Source organism: Aedes aegypti, chromosome 3 (assembly GCF_002204515.2).
Source record: "Aedes aegypti strain LVP_AGWG chromosome 3, AaegL5.0 Primary Assembly, whole genome shotgun sequence".
In the NCBI taxonomy this organism is placed as follows: Eukaryota; Metazoa; Arthropoda; class Insecta; order Diptera; family Culicidae; genus Aedes; species Aedes aegypti.
The window spans coordinates 104,064,794-104,081,042 of NC_035109.1; the positions used below are offsets into that span (position 1 = coordinate 104,064,794).

Below are 16,249 nucleotides of genomic sequence, written 5' to 3' on the forward strand. Positions count from 1 at the left end.
ATCCTGATGTGAATTCTGGGATTCTAATGTAGATCCTGGCATTCTAGTGTGGATTCCAAGATTACAGTGTGGATCCTGGGATACCAATGTGGATTCGTGGACTACAGTGAGGGTTCTGCCCAAGTAATCAATAAGAAGGCCGGTTACAAAGGTACACTCCCGTGCAAAAGTTTGGGTTCACCCCCTCAAAAACATACAAAAGTGTTCTGTCCATATCTCTGTGATTACACGTCCAATTGAAATTCTTTAAGCCGCATTCGAAAGGCAAAGAGTTATTCTTACTTCGTATGTATTTTTCAAAAAACATTTTTTGAATTTTGTATACTATTTTTTTACTTAAAGTTGTGACATTTTTTCAAAAAACACACTGAAAAATCATATTGAATTTCCTCAGCATTGGGTCGACCAAAATTTTAAATCAAAGTGTCATTAGAATCGTAATCTTATATTCTTTGAAGAGACCCCACGAAATTTTGGCGGAAAAAATCTGGAAAGTATTCAAAATCAATGAAACAGTCAGTCAAGTCGTCGTGCAAAAGTTTGGGTTCACCCCTCAGTATGATGCAAATCGTGCAAAAGTTTGGGTTCACCTGAGCCGCACGCACATCATTTTTGTCAATATCTCTGCCATTTTTCAACCGATTTTAATAGTTTAAAGCTTTATTGAGTGCAAATAATGGCGTGTACATGATTGGTTTGAGATTTTACAGATTTAAGTCAGTTTAGGTGAACCCAAACTTTTGCACGATACACCATACTGAGGGGTGAACCCAAACTTTTGCACGATGACTTGACTGACTGTTTCATTGATTTTGAATAATTTTCAGATTTTTCCGCCAAAATTTCGTAGCGTTTCTTCAAAGAATATAAGTTTACGATTCTAATGACACTTTGATTGAAAATTTTGGTCGACCCAATTCTGAGGAAATTAAATATGATTTTTCAGTGTGTTTTTTGAAAAATGTCACAACTTTAAGTAAAAATTTAGTATACAAAGTTCAAAGAATGTTTTTGGAAAAATACATACCAAGTAAGAATAACTCTTTGCCTTTCGAATGCGACTTAGAGAGTTTCAATTGGACGTGTAATCACAGAAATATGGACAGAACAATTTTGCATGTTTTTTAGGGGGTGAACCCAAACTTATGCACGGGAGTGTACGAACCCCACTGGGGAAGGCCCATTTCGCATAAGGACGTTTCGCATAAGGACGTTTGGCATAATGGACATTTGGTATAACGAGAATTATATGCTTTCTTTGAAATGCTACCTCTTGTACGAAACTGTTTTATGCGAGACGTCCATTATGCCAAACGTCCTAATGCGAAACGTTATTAAATGAAATGGGTGGTGGCCCATTTCACCCTGCGTGCTAATAAAGTGCTATTATACAGTTGACATGCTCTATATTAGCCGTTTTATAGCTCAATAAGGCCATAAGGGCTAGTGGTTACTTGGGTGGTACTCCAGTGTGGATGCTGCTATTCCAGTAAAAGTTCTGGTTTTCCGGTGGAAAAAGTAAAATGAAAATCTTAGTATTCGTGTGAGAATCCTGGGCTTCTATTGGCAATACTGCGGGATGTATGTTGAAATACTTTGAAAAAGTGTGCAATTCGTTTGAAAATACATTGAGAATCTTAGTAGAATCCTGGGATTCCCTGTTAATGTCCTGTGGAAATACTATTGAAATTCTGAGGGGATCCGGTGTGAGTTCTGTTGGAATCCTGCCAGAGCTATGTTGGAAACAATTAGGATTCCTGAGAGAATCCTGGGACAAAACATAGGGAATAAAGTAAGAATCAAGATTCTTTCACCACAAATTGCTGCCCTGAAACACTTCTTTCACTTTACGACGATATGCTTTCGGCCTTGCTCTCACCCACTGTCTCACACGTTTCTTAACAACCCTTGGTAAGATTCGCGGCATCCAGAAGGATATCAGCTAACTTGGTCACCTTTAAAATTATTTTTTATAACATTGTCAAATGCATCACAAACGAGCTTAAATGTGATGAAAGTAGTTGATATTCCTGGAACATGCAGAATATCTTTACTTTTTAACAACTATCTGATCAACAGCAACCGTAGACCAGAGGATCGACAACCAACAACAATTTCAACACACTTCAGGAAGCACTGGTTCGAAGCTGGCCAAGGCGTATAAAAATCGAGAGTAGCACATCACGCAAATCACAAAAACTATCATGCACATAAGTGATTGCACACTCACAAGCTGGCAAAATCTTTTTATTGTTGTTTATTTCTAATAGCAACTAGGTACTTAAAAAGTTTTTTTTTTAAACAAAATATGAACATGTCATGACAGGGTATCAGCAAAATTCGATATATTTACATTTATAAAGAACGATATCGAGGTTTTGGCGAAGATCTTCATCAATTTTGAGCGACACATTTTCAGTAACTTCATGTTTCTTGATGAATCGATGACGATCGCTATCGATTATTAATATGAACGTCTTTATAGGTCGATATATCGAAATGTAAAGAAAATTGAAGAAAAGGTTGACCGGATGATGGTGAAACTCACGCCCATCGCTGCGGTAAGCAAAAAGCCTTGAAATAGCGAAATACCCGTTGCTAAGGCGACCCAAAATTACGAATTGTAGAAAAATGTTCTATTTCCCGCTTCATTTCTCGCACCGACTACAAAAATCTGTCAAGTTTACTATAATCTGGTGAAAATTACTGAGCAGTGCAGTAAATGTAACTATGTCTATAGTAGCATCCACTACAAAGCATTGTATTACTATCCAAGACACCCACCGTACAACACAGTGTGGTCAAAAGTATAATACCGAACTTGTCAAATCTAGAATGTTTCTAGTCATATATACTACAACTCTGGTTGAAGCAACAGAATATATTTTCTTGTGTAGTGATGTTGACTATGTTTCGGTAGAGTTAACAGATTAATGTAGTCAGTTGAAAATCGTTGGTGCAGTTCTTAATTTTACCATGAATTCAGTAATTTCTACAATAAAATTCATTTCAGTGTATACATTGCCTGCATTTCTACATACTCAAATTGTATAATAATGTCAGCGGTATTATTTTAGGTCATCCTAAAGAGCTTTCAGACGACGTAAAATAATACCGCTGACATTATTATACAATTTTATACAAATCTGGAGCTCGATTTGAAAAGGTCGTAAGTAACAAAAGTAAATAATTCATGCTTATTTCACCATTCGATAGATTATACTCAGCTTAATATGTGGTTAAAAATATTTTGATACGATATTTCTTAAAAAATAAAATAAAAGTTAACACTTCGACGAAATTAACAAAAACTAGGAACAGAGAAAATTTGTTCATTCGTCCTATTGCGTATTAGGTCGAAAGTCGCAAAAATGCCTAATTCCGAAAAAACGTGTATTCGACCTTTTGTCGCCAAAGGTCCCATGAGCGACAGTTGTCAAAATAAATGAAAAAAGTGGATACGACGCTCGTGTAATATTGATTTTATTTCATTAAACATATTGTTTATCAATATTTTCACGTCTACACCAAGCCACACAATCAACAAGACAAAAACAGCTATGGTTCCGAATAAGCTACTACACGATGAACGTAAGCGTAAGACTGTCTGTACATATAATATATTTGTATAACTATTTGCATTTACAGATCACGAAGCCTTCGCATCCGTTATACCTTCTAGTAATCCATATTTAATTTCAAACACATCCGAAGATATGGTTCAAGATGCGTCTTTCATCAATATCGTCACTTCAACACCGAGCTCAACACCTCTTCCCGAACCTCGCCCGGAATATCAACAGACTACTTTCTCTGCTCTGGCCAACGAATCAGCGACAACAAACAAAGAGTTTATATCGAAAAAACGATTATTTGATTGTGAAGACAGTAAGCGATTGTTCAAGGAAAATGATCTGGATGTACGATTCGAGTAGCGATTGTGACGATTCTGATTGGAATTTGGATAAAGTATCCGATACAACAGACGGTAGCGACCAGGAAGGTGATGCATCTGATTTAGCTGACCTTTCTATTTACGAGTATTTCCAAAAGTATCATACTCTTGATGATCTCGGCTCGGAGTATTGCTTGGAGAATGCCAATAACGAATCCACTGAAGCGTTTCCAACGAAACAAGTTATCGTTGAAGGTGAGTTTGTTTTCTTTTTATATATAACAAAACATATAACATGTAATATATTCCATGCAAAACCATAAAGGAGAGACAGCAACGCTTCCAGAACATACGGGAAACACTCCGAGGATCAACATAAGTATCCAAGTCGTCGACGATATGGTCAAAGAATGTTTGGAACCAATCATTAGCAAGGCCGAAATGCGAGCAACAAACAGAAGACGAAAGGAAAGAGGCTTGGAATACACTCGGCCAGATGGCGTAATCGTACGAGCGAGAGAACTTAGACCTCCTTTTAATTGTAAGCGTAAATGCAGCGAAAAGTATCCCGACTCCATCCGCTCAAAGCTTTTAGAACAGTTATTGAGTGTGAAGCTATCCGGACAGAACCAGTTCTTGGCCAACCATATGGTGGTGTCCAAAACAGCACGATCGAAGGAAAATATTGTAAATTTTTCAGCAATTCCATAAAAAAAGCAGGGTTGATAGCAGGTCTCTTCGAAGAGACATTGTCTCTATTTTAATGCAAGTCTCTTAAAAGTACCGTTTTGATTCATATTACGGACAGCTTCAAATTCCGGACACTCTCGTTTGTATGGGAAACATTTCACACGAAATGTTTCAATTTTCGCCGTCCAAAAGTTCTCATTTTCGAGGCTCGTTTTATTAGGTTTTTTCCATAAATATCATTGCAAATTTATAATGCCCTCCTACCTTAGACGTCTCTTAAGTGGTTGAACGATTTCAATTGATGATTTGACTGTTCCATTAATGATTATCATGAGCTGTCCGTAATTCGAATCAAAGCGTCCGGAATATGAGGCAAAAGTGAGGGAGCGTCCGGGATAAGAATCATGAAAAGGTCACACGTTTTGATTTATTTAAAATTATTCAAGTTGCGGACGCGTATTATTTACCCACCATCCGAAAGTTAAGGGCTTCCGACGCTCGATAACGTTAAAAAATCATACAGAATGATTTATTTTGTATGGTCCAAGCTGGGTTATACTTCACTGAGGCCTTAAGTGTCCGTAATATGAATCAAAACGGTATTTAATTTTGAATGTGAGCTTTAATTTTAGAGAGTTGACAGTTGTAATAAATTTTGTTTTCGTTTACTTATGGGTGGATATTCTACTTAACAGCTCGAAGATTTATTATCAAAAACGTGTTTTCAAGTATGTTAACTTTTTTGAAAGGGCCTACTACTCTCTGTTTACTTTCTGTTTTATATTCCGAAAGCTTTTGGTATTTTTGTACAGTCAAACCTCTGTGAGTCGGTATTGAAAGTATAATCGACTCATGGAACAGTGATATTCTAAGGAAAGCTGAGGTAATCATCATAGTAACCATGATTTATTTTGCTCCATGAGTCGGTATCGAGTTATGGTACAACGACACATGGAGGTTTGACTGTACGGTCTCTTCGTTCATGTGTGATTCATTTTTCGGTGTCTTATCCAGCGGCTATCAACGCAGCAGAACTTGTGATGTTCCCCAAAAGATCCGTCCTCGACGGATCCACAACTACTCCATGGAGTTAATGCACCAACTGGGAGACTTCGATGTATGATATGCGAATTCCAGGCTAACAGCAAACGTTTAACATGGCAAAAGCGAAATGCATTCTGCTAACTGCAAATCAATCCGAGAAATTCACTATTAAGCGAAGTATGCACTTCAACAGAAAAGTAATCGCCTATCTCGATGCGTGCGAAATTTCTTGCAAAGCAGTTTTCGAAAAGAAATGTCATTTCAAATGGAGCTCGCTGTAGAAAATTTCTTGACCATTTCTTCTGCAGAAATTTTAACTTTTCTTGGGCAAAACAGCATACTTAGCTTTATTGAGATGATAATACAACGGTGGGTCGTATGTGCTTCGCTGACCATCAATCAGTCCGATCGTATGGACATTTTCAGAAGTCAAACGTCTGAACGTGCCCGTTCGATGTGCAGCGGTGACTAGCGTTAGGTCGTATCGATTAGGTCGAATGAACCTCGAACAATCTCAGATCGACGGAAAACTTATTTATGCTAGTAAATAAAAAAATTGAGTGTATTTTTTCCATTTTGTTCAATGGTTTACTGGAAGCGATCTCGTTTTGTGTCTTGATACGTATATTATGTACTTCTTAGGTATTAGCTTGAAATAGGAATTGAATTTCATTTGAAAAACTTCATGGCGAGTTATCTCAGATAGTCAAAAATGTCACATTCGACCTTTTCAAATCGAGCTCCAGAAATATTTATTCATAGCTGATGGGCTACAAGAACCCAACTTGCAAAAATCGAAGACTTCTCCCATTGCTTCCAAATCTCAATTTAAAATATGTATTTTAACATAAAGCTCTTTATTTTCAACCTTCAAGTAGGCATGTTGTCACCATGAGAGAAGTTCCAGTAAATTGGTCAGATGACGATAAGCATCGACATATCATGCTAGATAAAAAAAATGTAAGATAACTTCAAAAATCACATTGATTCAAGTTAAATGTAACAAATATATAAAATGTATGTAAACAATTCTAACTAAATGAAGAAATCAAAAAAGCAACCCTCTCATAAACATCATCTCAACTGGACGATTAACTGTTCGACAGTGAAATTAATTGAAGCTTTTTAGCTGTGCGCCCATAAGCTCAGACAGCATAACAAGCTTAGTCGAAATAAAAGCGCTCGCAAAGTTATATGCGCTGCTGGAATGCTTCAAGCTTGTTCCAAGCTGCTCGAAAACCGTATGGCATGGAGGGACTATGGCTCGATTCAAATCGATTTTACAGAGAATAATTAAATCGTTAACTACGTGTGGGAACTACTTCCGCTGAGAATGCGTCTATTCTACAAATTCAGAAAAACGATAACTTTAACATATGTGAGGATCCCAAATCAGCATACATTAAAGACGAATTATTGCACATTTTATCCCGAAATTGGATTAGTTGTGGAATGCACAAAAAGTGTGATAAAAGTGATCGTTTGTATCTTCAACTACAAAAAATAAGTGCACCGAAGACATTAACAGAATTCAACGTATTTGCTATGTAAACAGAAAAAACAGGATATCATGATATTTTTAATGACGTCAGCTAGAATGAGTCTCAATCTAGTGGGAAATCTTTAGGATGTGCTATCTGCCCTAGCAAGGTTTTTTAACATTTTTTCTGCTTTTATGGGATAGCTCATCTGGTAGATGGCAGTGATTTCGTATTTCAAGAATTACGTCTGCTATATTACACCTAAAACGATGTTGTTCACACAGACTTACAAACGTTCGTAAATCTTCGAGCTGTTCAGTAGAATACCTATAAGTAAATGGAAACCGAAAAAAGCTGAAAATTTATATCGAGCAATTAACATTGTTTGTAATAAAGACATCGCCAAATTTGAATAAAGCATTTTTGCGATTTTTGAATCGCAAATTTATAATTAAACCACTGACTGATGCGAAGATTACAAAATGTTCTATAGCAAGCAGTTGATCCTCAGATGTTGCACTAGCCCAATAGGTGGTAAATCGATCAGTCCAATGCCCCGAGAACAAATCGTATTGAACTTGACATTATGGTCTAACGTGCGTGCAGCATATCAGTTTCCGATGACACAACATTCTTCAACGGCATTATTAACCCTACGTTGAATAGCCACTCCTTTCAAGCATAGCAAATTGGCACTCTGCTGCTCGTCCAGCACGTGCCCATCGATGTCGATAGTTATTGACCGCACGAATGATCGCAGACAAACCTTAGCTGCCGGCCCAAAGCGCCAATCCGTCAAAGCACGCGCTTCCACTTCAATCCAGTTCAACCAGACTAGCACCTAATAAGGTAGGTACTGAAGTACCGTGGAGGAAAAGGCTCTGAAGTGAGTGCACTCGACGAAATAGGTGCTAATTCAATTTCCTTTTTCCTCGTTTCCGCGCACACTGGAATGGGTTTTGAAGAAAAAGTTAAGAGTTTGAAGTGCTTTGGGAGATTGTCTTCAAAATTCTGAGATTACGTGTTTTGAAGTTTATAGTTTTTGGTTTGTAGTTTGTAGTCTGTATTCTGCATTCTTTGCTTTGTACTTTGAACTTTTTACATAATATTTTAAATTTTGTGCTTTGGTATTTGGACTTTGTACTTTGTTCTGCACGTATGTTTGTTTACTTCATGCTCCCTAGTTGCATTTAATGTTGGATGTACCCCACAATCTAATGATTCAAACGCTCTAATTAAAGCAGAGTATCGATGAATGCGACCACGATAATCGATACGTGCGATAAACTTTTTTCAAACCGAGGCGCTTAAACGAGTTTCCTAAGACGATCGCTCTGCCTAGTTGGCTTGCAGAAAGAGCCTAATTTGTAATTCAACACGCAATTGATCCATCACTCTATAAGTAGCTACCGTAGAGTACGCCAGCTCAACTTCCTCCAACAACACCGTGAAGACGGGATGGGACGCAACGGGACGGAGTTTAGGCCGTTTGTAAGAAATGCGTATCAAACGTGAATCGAGCCGGTTCGGTCTATGCAACAAATCGCGTAAATTTGCTACCTAGTTCGCACACAAACAGCCACCAATGGGGGGTCTTTTGTAGGTGAAGATCTGTTGCGCAACTGCGTTTACTACTGCAGCAGCTAGCTCCCGATGCACTTTCGTTGTCGTTTTCGGTCACCATCTTCAGCATGTGAGTAACCATGTGAGTAGCAGTGGAGCGTAAAATTTTGCACAAAATTAAAATATCGATCGCGAATGGATATGCTACAAACGCATTACGATAGGGGACCTAGACCGTTTCGGCGGGGTGGCTTGTCTACTGAACGGAGCAATTACCGGTTTATTAAAATCCAGCGCAAGGCTTCCTCGTGAATGGGCTTTCTTTGGCAATAGCTCAAACAGCTGGCTGCTACTAACGGCTATTGAACCGTATGATGGTGGCGCAATCTAATATGCATGTGAAGTTGATTCCATGTGGAAAATAAGGCGCATAATTGTTGCATTTTACGGGGAACTGAATCGTGGTGCATGCACTTGCATTGTGCAGCTTCGAAATGGGGTTTATATGATCTTGAAGAAACGACGCCGGTGCGACAATGCCTCATCGATGACGTAACTTGGGTGGGAGAGAGCAATGATGACGGTAATTATTTTGAGGGGTGCAAGACTTAATAAGGCAGTAGGCTTAAGGCAACTCCTTCTACTTGGATTGGCAAATTTCTTGCAGTATACTGGATCCTGGACCATGTCTTAAATTACTTTCGAGATTCTTCATCTCTAGTGAATTAAAAATCTAAATCTTTGGTGAAAATTCACATTGTGCCTCGATGAAATACAAAATGTTGAAGAATTTCTTATTTGGCCGGTTCATGACTGAACTTTACTAGATTTAGCGCAAATTTATTTGCTTCCTTTGTTTTATCTCTTGGCAAACTTCTAGTCAGATGTTTGGTTTATTTCGTGAAAAATACTAAGCAAATCACCTATTGAAATATTGAATGGGATTTCATTAGTACTCTTGCTAAAACTGGTTTTAATGAAAATTTTGAAGGAATCGTGTCAACAATTTATATAATTTTCTTGGTAATAAAATGTATTGGCTGATAACTTACACGAATCTTTTCGAACTACTTTAAAGTTTTGCATCTTTTAGGAAGCGATGTTTGGAAGACCTTATAAAATATGTTGAGGATTCCTAGCACGAATGTATGGTAAGATCTATAATAGTTTTTGATGTGTACCGTAAAGAATTCTGGTCGGGTTCTCAGCTATCATCTTCTACCTAGTACAGTTCTTTGACGGACTCTCTGAAAGATCATCTACACTGCCCATAACTGCATAATTGTAACATTCGACAAAAGTAGGCATTGAGTAAATGGAATACAAAGTGTGCATTTTATTGCAGTATGAGAGGAAACTAAAATTTCAAAAAATTACAAGGAACACAAAAAATGCTTATTTGTGACTGTTATGCGGTTATAATTACCAATGTGACAAAACAACTTGGTATTTTTTCGAATTTTCTAGAACAATCTCACAGATTTCAATAAGTTGATCAAAAGTATTTATCATTTGATGACTCTCCACGGTATTAACTCCATTTTGTCAAAAATGTCGAATGTGACTGTTTTGCAGTTATGGGCAGTAAGATTCTAAAAAAGATTACAGTCAAAATCCTTCCATGGTTCATAGCTGATTTCTCTATGGATCGATGCACGAGTTCACTATTTGACGTTTTAGCGGTGCTGTGTTATTTATGTGACCATGGAAAACCAGTAAATTCGGCACCTCTCAAACATCAAAATAGTGAACTTGTGCATCGGACCGTTGACAAGGATCATTAACGGATGCCTAGAGATATCCATAAATAACTCTACATACAGTGCGCATTATACCCTTGTGAGCGTACACAAATTTTTTCGTGTTCTTGGAAGTTCTTGAACCTACCTAAAGCAATGAAAAACTACTTCTCAGGGCTACAAAAAAAGTACTTTTCATTGCTAATTTTTTCTATCTATAGAGCTTAGTGACATTTGAACGCACGAAGACTAGGATACGCTCGTCATACACAGTTTGGTTTTGTTTTTTCTCAAATAAACTTGCACACGCATTTCAGACTCATCAAAATAATATTACCCAATTTGAAAAATTTACACTCGGATTCTGGGTGTTTTTCGAGACAGAGTGCATATTGTTTTCCTCTAAGGTTCACAACTATATCTACACTAGGGCACCCTTACCATTGGGCGTCATAACCACCATTGAACACTTTTCGATCCTTGTTTGGACCTAGGTTTGGACTTGTGCCGCCTTCGATATTTCGTTAAACCCGTTGGCGAAAGCAGACGGAGGTAATCCTTATTGGACACCGTCTTGGGAAAAAAGTTCTTAGAAGTTCACGTCTTCTTTCGTTTATTCACTGAACAGCAACTACGAACAAAAGGAAGGATCCCTGAATTCACAATTTCCTTTCAAAAACTTGGGGTTTAAAACTGTCATTAACCTTTACGTTACCGACCTCGGACAAGTCATTTTTAAATAGCTGCTATTTCGTCAATTTCCATTCGATTTTTTTGAAACTACATTCAGTGTACTCTTTAAAAAGGTTTCAAATATTTGTCATAAATGGACAATACTGAATCCATGCCGGAGATATTCCGGGTTGTACTGAGGTCACGAAGGTGCCAAATTTGGGAAACATGTGTTAGCGAAACGTAGTCACTCGCATACACTGACACACTGAATCGATGGCGATACTTACATGCATGGATAACATAGTGGATGGCGTCAACCGCCGAGTCGGCAGATTGATATTATAAAAAGGTAGTGACCGCGTGGCTCGTTATCTTTTTCCCTGAAGGCGTTCTGGACAACTACCGGTGGTAGAAGTATAGTGTAGTGAATAAAGTGGTTGTAAATTAGAATTAAAGTTTTTAAAAAGTTGAAGAAGTTCCTGCCGAACTTAAGTGGTGTCAGAAGTGGGATCGTGAAAATGTTAAAATAGAGGAGATAATCCCGCCGCACGATCAAGAAAACCCTGGATGCAGACTTCAAGACTGTAAGTAGAAACTGATTAATCTTTTTTTTTTTTTAATTTATAATATACAATGCCTGAAACCAGAGCTTCAGAAATGGAGGCGCTTCGAACTGCTATGAACTGTGATAGATACGTCAACTGTGATATATTAAGAGAGGTAGATAGAAGCAAGTGAAAGATACAACTACAAAGTACGAGGAAAAGGACGGGCCTGGGATTGAACTCATGACCTTCTGCTTATGAAGCAGAAGCGGTAGCCATTAGACCCCGTCACAATGTAACATGTTAAATGTTGTATATAAAATATTAATAAAGGTTCAATTTAGAACGACATGCACTAAACAAAGGGCACGGGTATACCACAAAAGATCAAAAAAACTGGTCGCAGTGGTTCATCCCGAACAGAAACAGAAAAAAAAAGGTTCAATTTAGTTTCACCTAATTAAGATGATATTGTTGTCAACACAGAACATATGGATATAAGAAACAAAGGAGATTGGGCAAATCTGGACCCGGAATGTACACAGATGACTCATATGTCATTTGAAAGATCTAAGTGAGACAAGAAAAAGTTGGTATGGGGTCAAAAATATCCGTCGTGGGAGAAAAAAGTTATTCCGCATAGTTTGAGATGGATTTTCTATGTATTTTATTATTATTTTGCTATATTTTTTATCGATTAAAAATGAAAACATAGATTTTTTTTCTGCACTTATACGATGATTAGCAGCTCTATGTTTTAAAGAAGTGAATAAGTACTTTGATTCAGAGATAAAAACATTACATGGTGATGTTGGACTGTAATAACATTAAAAATCGTTATAAAATAAATATGTATATTCAGTAAAGTATTCTACCAGACCCTGCTGCCCACATTATACTAATCACAATTCCTAACGGTTTTTTAACAGACTTATACAATATGTTTTGTTCACAATAAGGTAATATTACGGCTTACATTCAAATAAAAAAGTCAGACTTATTCGATAAAAAAACAATTGGGAAACAGTGGTGAAAGAAAGGTGTGTGGTGTCTTATAAGAGAACTATCTATAATTGTTTTTGCTAAAGTACATATTTATCCAGAACGGATATTGCAAAAATATTAAAACCATCAGCTCTACCTCAATGAACAACATCATCAGCATAAAAAACGTGAAATGTGGGTTGAAATGCTCATTTGAACTTATCAGTAACAAATGCGTAGTTTTAGGATTTCATGTGTTTAAATCGATCTAGCTCGCTAGTATAAACCATCTCGCGCTATATTTTGCATACCTGGATGTTCAGTATCACATGTACTCCTGCATTATTCAACCAGTCTTAAGTTAGAATGTCAATTATTATCGTTTTACGAGTTGGTATACGAAAGCCGAGGAGCCTAGTGACATTATTATTTTTTTCTAATGAGTGCACTATATCATATATCATCTCCTATCTTTCTCTCTCCGACTATTACTCTCCAGTAACTTGTTTGCAAGCTCTTGATAACCTCTATGCAAGTATTACAGATAGAGGAAAAGGACAGACAGAAAGACTCTTATGTTTTCCGTAGATAGGGTATTTAATTCCTTGGCTATACTCTTCTTGCAGCTGTTATATCTCCCAGATTCTTACTGTCAGCCGATTCAGACAAGCGATCAACTTTTCCGGGCTCATCTTAAGATATTCCACTCATATACCATCCTTAACTACTGCTGTGTTGTCCTTGAGTTATTGAACGGCATCCTTAAATACTCACAAAGTTGGATCTGGTTGGCTGCTATTATCCAACATTTTGACGTAGAAATGCTCCCAATTGCCTTGAACCTCCGTTCTTATCCTCTAGAATAATTCTACACCCTTCGTCAAAACAATCGTACCATAGACTACGTTAGACGCACAATGATTCACCTGTGAGTTGGTGGCTACTTTTACTGTAGTACAACAGCCAAGAAGGGTTTTAACAAGCAAAACCTATTCCTGTTACACTTACTCGAGATGCGGAACGATGCTGTGGCGACATCCGTCTACTTCAGTCTCTGACGGTCATGCTGCGGCGGGCGTCGGTACTGTTCGTCGTTAACGAGAGGAAGTTTTAAGCGCAATTTAATAATTATCGGATAGTGGTCAGAGTAAATGTTAGCAGACGATAGATTTTGCCGTTGATTATGTCGGAGATGTGCAATCCATTAACCAATACCTGATCGGTTCGAGATTCCGTTTGCTGTGGTGAACGCCAGTTATAATGCTAAGAGAGGTTATCTTGGAAGATGGTTCTACGAATTAACAAATTCTTGGAGGCGGCAAAACAATCAAGCGTAGGACATTCATGTTCGCCAGTCGGATAGCACTGATCTTCCCAATCGTCCATCTCAATTCATCATCTTGGCGTTCTAAACCCTATAATGATCTTGACGCGGAAGCTTGGGTGGCGGTCCTACTTGCGTTCCAGTTGCGTCTTTGCCATCATCAGTGCCGTTGATCGACCGTTGATCCTCAACCTGTACATTCTTTTGTTGATCGACCACCATTTGATCTCATGTTTTTGCATGTCGTTCATCACGATGAAAGCTGTTCCCAGTTTAAGTGTGACATGCAACTCTGGAATGATTATTATTACTTCTGAACATTCACATTATTGATATCCTCATAAGTATTTAGCGTTCTTAGCGAAGCATTTGTGGAGGCACATGTGCTCAGGCGTCGCCAATGTCTATTGATAGCAAACTGAAATGGTTCTGTTCGGATTATTGGCAGTTCGTTGGCAGCAAACAGTCAAACACTATAGTTACTTCCAGTTCAAATGATCTCCTTCTCTGAGTAGCAATAGAACGATAGTATGTTGTATTTATATCAAAGATAGAAGTGTGGTAACTGTCACGCGGATTTCTTCTGCTAAAATAAGCACGGTACAGCTGTGCACGACAAGCGAGGTATTTCAACAAGTGTAGTACAGAATACAACAACGCAACCACTGGAATGTCAAATCGGATATAGACTGGAAATTCCTTCCTGAGTAAACTGCTGGTTTATATAAACATATTGCTAGAACACTGAAAAAGGATAACACGATTTGATACTTGTGTTCTGTTACCTAAAGTGATGTGTTTCTCAAACGCACATTCCTATATCTTTATTTTTTACCTTCGTATGTTTTAAGTATTTACATTACAGCAACTCAAAACCTCCTGGAGTCTGAGACAGATCACTACATTTTTGATATATTGTCAATTAAAATAAAAATATACATATGCACTTACGTACGCACGAACTCGATAACATTTGCACAAGAAAATATCATTTAATGAAAAACTGTCCAAAACATACCCCTTTGTACATCATTCCAGCACATATAACTTTTTTCTCCCACGACGAATATTTTTGGCTCCATATCAACTTTTTCTTGTCTCATTTAGATCTTTCAAATGATATATGAGTCATCCGTGTACATTCCGGGACCAAACTCCATACATTTTTGCCCAATCTCCTTTAATGCTTAAAATAATACTAATAAAATAATTAACAAAAAAAACGTTCCTGACTTTCTACATCTTCGTTGCAATCCCAAACAAAAACTTCGACCAACTCTAAGGAGCTGACTTTAATAGATGGTAATCACGTTAATCATATTGACATTAATTATCACACCCCATGAAACAAATGGATGTTTTTACGTTCATGATCAATGGCAATGCTTTTATTCCAGTGAGTTGCTCAGCTTGTTTGTTTCACTATATCACACTCACATCCAACGACCATCGATCTCCAATTAACTTTTTTGTTCGAGAAATTGGATCGTTAACACCGGCACATCATAGATGGATAATATGTTGGTTGACCTTTTGTCAAGATTACGTACGGCTTAATAGCTTTAAAAGAAGCAATGGATTGCTGAACACATCCATTCGGCTAGGGCTACTATTTCTTGGGAAATATGGCATTATGTTGGATTTCCTTTCGTTTTAACCTAGTTATCGATTGGAGATTTATTTAGACGCTTTTTTTTCGTTTCTCAATATCTATCGCTCTGCGGCGACTTCGTGGTGCTGGTTATGGCATCAGCAATAAATCCACAGCCGGGCGTTCGAAACTATCATCGTACGTGAGCTGCAATTTGTATAATTTCTGGTAAACGAAATCTACGCTGCCACAAGATTGATGGTGTTGATTTAATTTCCGGCATGACATCTATTACTCTACTTTTTCTAATTTCAGTCCCCAATGCAGTCGTTGAAGTGGCAAGGGTAATCTGTATGCGTAACAGATGCGGCATAAATCTTGTTCACGTTGATTAAGAAGTGAATACGAAAATGGTTTGGACGCAGCTGAGAGTAACGAGCACTAAAACTGGTAATAGATCCGCGCAGGGAAAGTCGTACGAATAATAAATCGATGCAATTTAAATATAAGGGGATGCATTCACTCTGGTGGAGGGTGGGTTGATTAAACATAGTTGCAGTCTATGTCTATCGCAGCGGTAAATTTAAAAGCAACATCAATGGTAAACTCATGTAACCGACAAAATCTAGACATTGAATTCAAAAGACAGTTACGTTAGACACAACCATCGACTGCCAAATGGAAGTCTCTATAACCGCATCTTGAGACAGAGAAAAGT

The 16,249-nt window shown here is 37.7% G+C and overlaps 1 protein-coding gene across 1 annotated transcript; it reads left to right on the forward strand.

Moving 5' to 3' along the window:
- The first annotated feature begins 3,417 nt into the window (after positions 1-3,417).
- Positions 3,418-4,719, forward strand: LOC5579367. The gene is made up of 3 exons (XM_001647623.2): positions 3,418-3,591; positions 3,649-4,150; positions 4,221-4,719. The coding sequence occupies exons 2-3, from the start codon at positions 3,727-3,729 to the stop codon at positions 4,604-4,606; spliced, it is 810 nt and encodes a 269-aa protein (XP_001647673.1). The 5' UTR covers positions 3,418-3,591; positions 3,649-3,726; the 3' UTR covers positions 4,607-4,719.
- The last annotated feature ends 11,530 nt before the right edge of the window (positions 4,720-16,249 follow it).